The following is an 11,710-nucleotide window of genomic DNA, read 5'->3' on the forward strand; positions in this document are numbered from 1 at the left end:
GTTAAAAGAATTAGTTTTGGTATTAAAACAGAAATAAAACGGATAGAGGAGTGGTTTGGGTGTTTGGGTGATAAACGAGGGGTCTGCGGTTCGAATCTAGGCTGGGACTTTCTTTTTTTTCTTTTTACAACAAAATCTTGCTGGACTGCTGTTGGGCTACTGGAATGGGACTGTAGTGTGGATCTATTTATAAATAAGTAAATACGGGTTATATTAAGTGGGTTGCTGGATAAAATCAAATGAACCAAAATGGGTGAATGGTTAAGAGAATTTGTGCTTAGTGAGAGGTCGGGGGTTCGAGTCCGGTTCTCGACAATTCTTTTTAAAGGCTTCTTTTGAGGTAGTTAATCTACTTCTTTATTATTTTATATTATTATTATTATTATTATTATTATTATTATTATTATTATTATTATTATTATTATTATTATTATTATTATTATTACTCTTATTATTTTTATCATTATTATTATCATTAATATTATTATTATTACAGTATTATTATTGGTACAAACAAAATGACTATTATTATTATTATCAAAATTATTATTAAGATTATTATTATTAATGTACTAAATAAATATTATATATATAAGAAAAATATATTTATTACATATAACATAACTATAGATATTAATAAATGTAATTAATTTGGTTATTAATGAAACACATAATTAAATTAATAATTAAATCACTAATTATATATAAGTTTGTTCGAATACCATTTTATGTGTTAATATATATATACATGATATAGGTTCGTGAATCCGAGGCCAACCCTGCATTGTTCAGTTCCGTCGTATGAATATTTTTACTACAAAATATAGTATTGTGAGTTCATTTGCTCCCTTTTACTCTTTGCATTTTTGGGACTGAGAATACATGCACTACTTTTACAACTGCTTTATTAAATGCTTTTGAAATACATTTTGAACTGCGAATACATGAAATGCTTTTATAAATGTTTGACGAGATAGACACAAGCAAAACATTCCTCGAATGAATTATTATGCAAACATAAGTTCTGTGGATTATTATTGAATTAGTTGGACGTTATAATTGCTACTAATTGTTGTGAATATTTCCCCTGATTATCATTGCTTGGTAACCTAAGAATTAGAATCAGGTATGACCCTAATTCACGCGAATCCTAAAGGTAGCTACCAGGTTTAACACCTCCACCCAGAATGTTCACTAGACGGAAGGGCTAGTGGGCGTGGTGTTTAGTATTTCGAAGTTTATATGATTATTATACAGACGAGATGTTCTGTTTTGGATATATTATTATGCGCATTATATGTTAAGGTCGGTTACTAAGCCAAGCTATGAAAACAATGAAAAGTGAATGTTATGTATCGAGAGAATGATTTTATACACAGGTTATGTGTATGTTATTTTTGTGCATGAGATATGTGTACGGTTACTAAGATTTATGAAAGATGATTTCGTACACGAGAAAGGTGTACTGTATTTAAAAGATATCGCATGTACATTACATGTGGGTATAGGATTCGGGCCCATTTGTACCATGCAGTATTTAAATCTTGTGGTTTATCAAAATGATGAATTTTATTGTTTTATGATAAACCTATGAACTCACCAACCTTTTGGTTGACACTTGAAAACATGTTTATTCTCAGGTATGAAAGAATTCTTCTGCTGTGCATTTGCTCATTTTAGAGGTATTACTTGGAGTCATTCATGGCATATTTCAAAAGATGTTGCATTCGAGTCATTGAGTTCATCAAGATTATTATTAAGTCAATTATAATTGAATATATTATGAAATGGTATGCATGCCGTCAACTTTCGATGTAAAGAAAGTTTGTCTTTTAAAAACGAATGCAATGTTTGTAAAATGTATCATATAGAGGTCAAGTACCTCGCGATGTAATCAACTATTGTGAATCGTTTATAATGTATATGAAAGGGTCATTTCACAGGTCAACCAAGCTCAGGCTTGTGTTAATTGTACAACCCGCAACCTACTGTAGAATATCAAGTTGAGTACGAAAACCTTGACGGTTCAGTCTGTTACGTTCAATACCAAACTCATCTACCAAATCTCGGATTCAATCAATAAACTAGGGTTAATCAACTTCAATGAAGCAACAAGCCTTTTCGCTATTGCAACCCACCTTATCCAGCCCAACAATCTCAATTGACCTACGATCAACCACTTCCACTCACTGGTCCACCAGTCGAGGAAAATCCCCCTACCACCCAGATTACAAAAGCAACTAACCCCACTCTCAGAGCGTATGATCAGTTGACTCAGTTCATTCAAGGACAACAACAGCTAAATCAGAGAACTGTAGCCAGACAAGATCATACGGAGATACTAATGAGAAATCAATTGGCTCTGCTCAAAAGTTTGGAAACGCAGCTCGGACAGTTATCACAACGCCTTGAAACCCGACCACAGGGAAGGTTACCAAGTAATACTATCCAAAATCCCCACATAGAGGAAGCTAAGCAAATGGATTCCGTAATCCTAAAAGAAGAACCTCGGAGAAGGTCAGCTAGGCTCAAGAACAAATCAACATATACTTAGAAGCTGACCCCTGCAACTCCAATTCGTGTACCCTATCCTGGAAGACTACAGGAGGAACCATGCAAGGTTGATTCCGTCAAACTTGATGGAAGATTCCTAGACACTATGTCCAAAGTCCCCAACCAGAAGAGATACATCCGAAGGCTTCTCTCTACAAAGGAGAGGATACCAGATTCTAACAAAATTCCCCTGAGTGAAGAATGCTCTGCATTATTCAGAAACTCTCTACCACTAAAGCTAGGAGATATGGGCCGATTCGTTTTCCCATGTTCAATCTACCAATCTAGAATCATTCATGTGCTAGCAGATTTAGGAGCAAGTATCAACCTAATCCCCTACTCTCTACAAGAGATTAGAGTTAGGAGACTTGTCACCAACTAAAATGACAATCCAACTTGCTGATCACACAATTCGATATCCTAAGGGCATAGTTGAGAATGTCATGGTGAAAGTCGACAAATTCTTGTATCCTACGGATTTCGTAGTAATGGATATTAAAGACGACTTACACATACCAGTAGTGTTAGGAAGACCTTTCATGAATACGGATATGACTGTCATTGATGTGTACAATCAAACCTTGATCTTGTGATCACATGGGAGAGTGTTACCTTTAAAATTGACCGACCAACCGATCTTTCTGTACAGGCAGAGATGTTTGCTATTTTCACCAAACGGATCACTTCCAATGACAAGTCTTCACCATCAGCCAATGATATCACGATGGGTGTCGAGTTACAATCTGTAGACGACCCAGAAATGGAAGAAGAGGATCCCAGTGAAGAAATAGAGGAAGAGGAGGAATCTGAAGAGGAAGAGGAAATGGAAGACGTAAAAGAAACTGCGATAATACCCTCTCTAAGCATTAAGCATCACGAGGAATTAATGAGGCTTGAGATGGAAGATCACAGTTTAATCATTCGTTTCAAGAAGAGGACTGACAAGGTTGAGGTTAAGGATATAGAAATTGACCCTGTAAGTATCAAAGTGGAGAATAAGAATACTGAAGAAACCCGTTCAGCAGACGAATCCTCAGAAGAACACTATACCGATGATGACAAGGAAGAGCAACATGAAGACATTCTGGATAACTCACACTCTTCAACCGAGCTAGATCAAGGGGAGCCGGACTCTTCTTCATATTGGATTCCAGTCATATCTACACACGCAGACATGATAACCTTCATCAATGATACCGATGAATTTGAAGATATTCTTGAAGCCATCCGTAAATTAACAATTGATTTCACGCTACGATTAACAGAACGAATTATGGCCATCCAAGAAGAATACAACCTCTATCTCCAAAGAGAAGACAATAATGTAAAAATCCTAGAAGAACGCATTCAAGACTTTATCAACACGCTTCACGATCATATCTACCAAGAAGAAAGGCAGCGAGAGCACAATTCAGTAGTTTGCACTATTCTAGAGACAAGATTCTATCTAGATCAGAAGATTATTTACTCTAAGGTTTACAATGCCTTAGCCAGATCTGCACTTCCGTTCTCAGCAAACCAACGAGCACTACTGACTCTCATACGGAAGCACATGGATCTTTCCACCGGACGCCTGACTTATCACTCTGATTTGCAAATGATCAAGGATATTCACAACTTTTTCGCTCTCCTGGAAAGATATAATTTCGAAAGCATACCAGACAGGCTAGTGATTTACGTAACAATTGATCACCATGCTGATCTGATTATCAAAGAGTTGCGAGATGCAGTTACAAAGGAAGTAAGGTGCAACAATCCATTCTCTCATCTTGAACAAGATCGAGTCAACATTGCCACCTATGTTACGAAGCAGATATCATGTATCTTCCACGAATCCACAGATCCAAGTTTCACATTCAAAGCCGGATGTCGGGAGATATACTCAAAAACGGTGACATTAATGCTCGGGTCAGGATTGCTGTTCACTTCTTTTCAGCTTCGTCTTTTAACAAATCTGTGCAAAGCTACAGACTCTTACTTTGGAGATCACCATTCTGAAGATTTCGAGTAACTAAAGATACAGTTTCTAACATTGTTTGAAGACCTCCGAAATGAGCATCCCATCAGAGAAACAATCTCCACCAGCACTGCCTTTATGATTGACATTCATGGGTCAACCAGCAGAGCCGTGGATCATTTTCTCATACGACTTCAAGACTTATCACGAGCCGAAACTGTGCACTACTTATCTTTTAGAAGATCTTCAAGAGAAGTATCGGATCTTCTACCACTGTTGGTCCGACACTTTCTCAGGATTTACCCACCAAGACTCACATTCCCTCGAGAAGACCAAGATTACAACCATCAACGAGGAATGTTTGCTTTCTAAGGCATCACTACGATCGAGCCAATGACCTTAAACAAAAGCGCTTCTCGGGAGGCAACCCTTGTAATAAAGTAGAGTAGAAGAATAAAGGATGACAAATGAGCCGATAAAAGATGCAAGGATTGAAAGCCAGCTCGTATCATCACAATCAACATCTGCTAGGGGTACTTCTTTCTTCCCGCTACTAGTTCAAAATTTAAACTATGCTACATCCTAGCTTATCACTAAGTATGGGATCCCAATCCACTTAAACACTAGACAAATACTCCCAAATCTTCAACTAAAACTCTTAAGTATGGGATACACTAGGAACATTGAGGACAATGTTCGTCTAAGTGTGAGATGTTGGTATAATCTTTTTATGCTGTATTAAAATAACCCATTACGAAGATTCTAAATTCTTAAGCTTTAACAAGAGAAAACCTTTTCGAAAAAGTATTTTTGAAAACCTAAAACGTTTGCAAATAAAAATAAGGCTTAATTAGGGTGGAAATCCTGTTGGGTTGAACCAAATCTCTAAAAGAGCATTGCATGACTAAGGCATTATCGACCTAAATTGGTCATGGTGGGACACCCCAAATAAGACCAGCATTCATCTTTAATGTTTCACTATTTTCCGTTGAGAGTGCCGATCACTGTGCTCAGAATCAGAACTTGCCATTTGTCAGAAGAGCTAGCCATTTGTCAAAAATAAGCCTTTTGCACATCCACTACTTCTACTCCACCACCACATTCATATCATCTTTACTATTACTCGAAAAATCCAGAAAATGAGATTCCTTCCGAAAACCCGATGTTATAAACCTCTCAAGTATCATGGCAAAGGTCTTGAAAAAATTTTACCGACAAAAAGTTTCTCGAGATGAAATCTCTTAAAAGAAAAAAAATTTAATTTTTAAGGTTCTGAAAAAAGGAGCAGAACTTATAAAGAGAAACGCCGAAGAAGAACTTGAGCAAAAATGATTATCAAATGATGAAAAGTTCAAAAGTGCTTCTCAAATATTTCAGCACTCCTATCTATCCGAATAAAAGTCTGTATAAAGATTAGGTTACCCTTTTTCTCACCCCTTAAAAGCAACTTCACTACCACTCCAAAATTCCTTTCTATCATTGACAAATGACCTAGAAGCTAAGATTACTACCGTTCTCACATTAGTAGCAAGGATTTGAGTCTTTATCAAGCCTATGATGATGGGTGCAGCATGACTGGCTATGAGTGAATTCATATCTTTGATTAGAAACAGCTCAACATGAGGCAGAGATGTTGGGTAGAACTGCTGAATGACTACGAATGTGAGATCCGCTATCATCCTGGCAGGGCTAATGTTGTTGTAGATGCCTTGAGTAGGAAAGATAAGGCTAAACCTCTCCGAGTTAGAGCGCTGAATATGACTGTCCGAACGAACCTTACTTCTCAGATACGCGATACACAACTTGAGGCGTTAACGCAAGAGAATATTGCTACTGAATCACTCAAGGGCCTAGATAAGCAGTTTACCATTAGAGATGATGGAACTCATTACTTTGCTAATAGAATCTGGGTATCGAAATTTGGCGGACTAAGTGAACTAGTGCTAGATGAGGCACACTAGTCAAGATACTCTATTCACCTGGATCCGACAAAATGTATCAAGATCTTAAGGCACTTTATTGGTGGCCCAATCTAAAAGGCAATATTGCTACCTACGTTGGTAAATGCTTGACATGTGCCAAGGTCAAGGCAAAACATCAGAGACCGTCAGGACTGCTGACACAGCCAGAGATTCCTCAGTGGAAATGAGAATGCATTGCAATGGACTTCATTACTAAGTTACCTAAGACTGTGGGAGGTTACGATACTATTTGGGTTATCATTGATCGTCTCACAAAGTCGGCCCATTTTCTACCTATTAAAGAAATAGATAAGATGGAGAAGTTGGCACAAGTTTACCTAAAAGAAGTGGTTCCCCGACATGGAGTGCCGATATCTATTATCTCCGATAGAGACACCAAATTTACGTTTAGATTTTGGCAGACATTGCAAAAGAAATAGGAACTCGACATGATATGAGTACAGTGTATCATCCCTAGACAGATGGCCAAAGCAAAAGAACCATCCAAACTTTAGAGGACATGTTGAGAGGATGTGTTATTGATTTTGGGAACGGATGGGATAGGCACTTACCGTTGGCAGAATTCTCGTACAACAATAGTTATCACGCGAGTATTAAGGCCGCACCTTTTGAGATGCTATACGAGAGAAAGTGTAGATCACCGATATGTTGGAGTGAATTAGGGGATAGTCAATTGACAGGTCCTGAGATTATTCACGAGACTACTAAAAAGATTGAAAAAAATTCAAGAGAGGTTGAAAACTGCTCGAAGCCGACAAAAGAGCTATGCTGATAATTGAAGACGACCTCTAGAATTTCAAGTTGGTGACAAAGTCATGCTAAAAGTATCACCTTGGAAAGGTGTAGTTTGTTTTTGGAAAAAAGGCAAGTTAAGTCCAAGGTATGTTGGACCATTTTGATATTACTGAACGGATTAGACCAGTAGCATATAGATTGAGTTTACCTACAAGAACTTAGTGAGATTCACGATACATTTCACGTGTCAAACTTGAAGAAGTGTTTGGTATACGAGATTATGAAAATTATTTTGGACGAAATACAAGTAGATCTTAAACTTCATTTCGTAGAAGAACCTGTTGAGATCATGGAACGTGAGGTCAAACGCCTAAAGTAGAGCAACATACCGATTGTGAAAGTTCAATGGAACGCACGCAAAGGACCGGAATTCACATGGGAATGTGAAGACCAAATGAGGCAAAAGTATCCGCAACTATTTCCTAACGAGACAACTTCGGCAGACGTGCACTAAATTTCTGGACGAAATTTCATTAACGGGGAGGTAATGTAATACCCTAGCTATTTCTGTTAAGCTTTGTTAACTATCCGTTAATGGTGTATCCTAGGGGATACACGCATAAAAACACCATTTTTAAACAAAAAAATGGATCAAGCGACACAAAAACATAACGAAAATTAGCGGTTTTTAGTGTTTGTCGCCCAGCGTTTAGCAGGCCGCCCAGCATCATGCGTAAGCCCTGCAGGCAACTTCAATGCTTAAGCCCTTTTACTCAGCGCGTGAACAGCACACAGCCATGTCAGCACACACCACCGACCTTCTGGATACTTCGCATAACATAATTAATCAGCAATTGACACGTGTATCCCGAGAATTTCAGACATTCTACGCCTATAAATAGACCCCCTGGGTGACCATATTTCACATCTGAACTTCAGTCAGAGAGAAGTACACTTTCTCTCTCACAGAGTTCTTTCTCACTCTAAACGCACATTAGCCGCTTAGCAGCAATATGCTAAATGGATCAATTACAGATTGATCCCCAGATTGATTGAGACCACCCCACGGATCTCCCATCCGTGTTCCGGGTCTGCAGAGATTATTTCTCAAGGGCAAACAATAATCAACATCATACGCCACACGTTGAGCAGCTATTGTCTTGTACTGGTACCTTATAGTCGCGACACGGGAAATCGTACTAACAAATGGTGCCATCCGTTCTAAAGAATCACTCAACTCTTAAGAGCAACAAAAGGTGTAATCGTAAGATAACACATATTGAAGCAAACATGATACACTCATGGCAAGCTGGACAACGAAGGAAAGCAGAAGCATTAGAAGTTTAGAAACATGAATTCATTGCTTTTCCTTAAATGTTTAATACCAACCCATCTGATGCTCCTGTAGTGATTGAAGCTGAAATAGCAAATTGCAATGTTAGGGGAATATATACTGATACAGGGGCAGGGGCAGATATCATGTATGAATATTGTTTTGAACAATTACCAGAAAGAGTTAAGGAGAAATTGAAAGACACGTTTGTTCCATTAGCAAGTTTTGCTAATGATCCGTTATGGTCGAAAGGAAGCATAGTGTTGGAAGTAGTCTTGGGAAAAACACCATTCAAACGAACAGCTCATATCGATTTTTTGGTTGTCAAAGCAAATTCACAGTATAATGTCATTTTAGGTAGATCAGCTATGATGACATTTGGAGCTGTGACGTCAATGGTCCACGAAATGATGAAATTTCCTACACCAGCTGGCATTGCCACGTTATACGCTGAACGGGGATGAGCAATAGAATGTGTACAAATAAACAGAATATCTATTAACCCAATTGTACACGAAGATGGTTCAGTATCACCAAATCCATAGTTTCCAGATCAGAAAGTTTGGAAACACGATTGCAAAAGAAACAAAGGAAAAACTTTACAAAATCTTGGCAACCAATTTAGATGTTTTTGCATGGAAAGATTCTGATATGACTGGAGTACCACGTCATGTAGCTGAACATAGGCTTGGTGTAAATCCTAACATCCCACCAGTATGTCAAAAGGAAAGAGATATGGCTCCAGATCGAACAAAGTTTCTCAGGGAAGAAGTTAAAAAGTTGGTAGATGCTGGGATATTGAGGGAAGTGAAATACCAGACGTGGATAGCAAATCCAGTTATGGTTAGAAAACCAGATAATTCATGGAGGATGTGTGTAGATTTCACATATATAAATAAAGTATGTCCAAAGGACAACTATTTTTTGCCAGAAATTGATTGGAAAGTAGAGTTTGTCAGTGGATATCAATTTAAATCTTTTTTGGATGCATTCAAGGGATACCATCAAATTCCCATGGCAATACATGATCAAGATAAAACAACATTCCATACACCAGATGGAATTTTTTGTTACATTATGATGCTGATATTGCTTTAAACATACATATATTTCGACGCAATATCATTTATATTTCATCAGCTTTTACCGAAACGAAGACATTCAAATGTATAATTCACGAGAAAAACGACAAAAGTAAACACGAGCTTGAAGTTTGATAAAACAACGATAAAACGACGGATTTAAACCAAATATGTATCAAGATAATGTTTACCCGAATGCAAGTTCAAGATGATCGAAGAGAAGAGTTCAAATGAAAAGTTCCAAGTCGATATACATAAACACGGGATCAACAAAGACCAAACGAAAAAATAAAAATAAGAAAACAATCGAATACTCTTACGCGGATCGCGTAGATTAGTACGCGAAACGCGTAGTATTTAATTCTTACGCGAAACGTGTGGACTGTTATGCGAAACGCGTAATGTTGAGTCTGGATGCAGATCCGAATTACAAATGGGACGGTTGCTTTTTAGTTTTATATTACAACTTTATATCTTTACAGCAAAAAAGGAAAAGAGCATTACAGTGCACTCAAGTTACCAACTACTCTCCACCAGATGTTATATACGGAGTACTACTTACACAGTTAAAGACACACAGACAATTGATACAACTCAAAAAATTCCATACAACTTATATTCTGTTTATTTTTATTTCAAGCATTCTGTATTAATTTTAATTTCAAGGTTCAATTTTTAGGATAGTTTCAGTTTTTAAGGGTATTGTTCGTGATTAAGGGTATTATTGTACGCGCTAAAGGGGTGTTGTTATTGTAATTTTCTACTGTTTAAAGTAAATGAGAGTGAAGACTTTCGTAAGTATATTCCATTAAAATTATCGTTATAAATTTTTATCGTCATTATTATGTTTGTATATTTATATTTTTACGTTTTCCCTAGTATAATGAGTAGCGAATTTCCCTAGTGTTTGCTTAGATGTAGAGCCCCTAGTGAAATGGATTGTTATCATTTGTAAAAATTAAAATGTAACTTTAGTATTTTTAACATTGAGCCTAATTAAAAGAACCATTATTATGTATTTGGATATTTAACCCTTGTCACTTAATTTGTTAGATTAAAATAACGAAAGTTATTTTTATTTATATAAATTAAGCTTCAACATTAAAAGTGATCTAGACGAACTTATAACTAATTTACTAACACTAAATTAAAAGTAAAGTTCGGTGGTTTGGGTAATATCACTAGTCATATAATAGTGAAATTGTAAAAAGGGAAACCGTTATGATTTGGGTTTTGGCGAAGGTCAAAACTGGGTTGGGTCTCAATTTAAATACTTAAAGACTAGTAACTATCTAAATATAATCCAATGAAAATTAGATTTAATTTAGTTAGCCAAAACTTTATATTTTTTTTGAAAGGAAAATATAAGTTTTATACTAAACATTTTAATACGAGTTTAAACTTAAAACAATCCATGGACCTAGAGGTGACACATTTAAGTAAACACTCCCTATTTATATATTGCTAATTACTATTATTAATATTTACGTATATTTATTCAGCAAAAAAATAACTAAAAAAAAATTATACAATATTATAATTCAGCTTAAACATCACTGTTTTGTCACATCGATCATATCATACGCGAATCTCGTATAATTCTACACGATACGCGTACGTTTTAAACCATACGTGAAATGCGTACATCATTACGCGAAACGCGTAAGTATAAATACGAATACTGTAGCGAATTAGGTTAAAATTTAGGGTTTTAAATATTTTATTATTATATTTAAGTTATTAATTTATAATTAGTATTAATTATTATAATTTATAATTAGTAATTAGTTTATAACTAGTTAATTATTATAATTCCTATTAATTTATATTAATTTAGTTAAAACATGTTATTTAGTTAATTTAAATAAATTTATATTATAATTGCTCAAAACAAAATTCTAATCAATTAGTTTTATTAAAAGTTATTATTTTATTAATTATCATTTAGTAATAAACTTATTAGTATAATTATTAGTATAATTTCAATTAATTCACTTTTAAGTTAATAATTATAAATAATGTATTCGTATAAATTAATAAGTATTTCAATTAAATTAGGATTAAGTTA

The 11,710-nt window shown here is 35.8% G+C and overlaps 1 protein-coding gene across 1 annotated transcript; it reads left to right on the plus strand.

The window, feature by feature from the left end:
• The first annotated feature begins 8,601 nt into the window (after nt 1–8,601).
• On the plus strand, nt 8,602–9,024 carry LOC139888779 (uncharacterized). The gene has a single exon (XM_071871766.1). It carries the CDS (start codon nt 8,602–8,604, stop codon nt 9,022–9,024), a length of 423 nt encoding a protein of 140 aa, XP_071727867.1.
• The last annotated feature ends 2,686 nt before the right edge of the window (nt 9,025–11,710 follow it).

The sequence above is a fragment of the Rutidosis leptorrhynchoides genome, chromosome 2, assembly GCF_046630445.1.
Source record: "Rutidosis leptorrhynchoides isolate AG116_Rl617_1_P2 chromosome 2, CSIRO_AGI_Rlap_v1, whole genome shotgun sequence".
NCBI classification, from domain to species: domain Eukaryota; kingdom Viridiplantae; phylum Streptophyta; class Magnoliopsida; order Asterales; family Asteraceae; genus Rutidosis; species Rutidosis leptorrhynchoides.

Bases quoted from the DNA above. Each gene is read 5' to 3' on its own strand.
- LOC139888779 (XM_071871766.1), top strand. From the start codon at position 8,602: ATGTTTAATACCAACCCATCTGATGCTCCTGTAGTGATTGAAGCTGAA.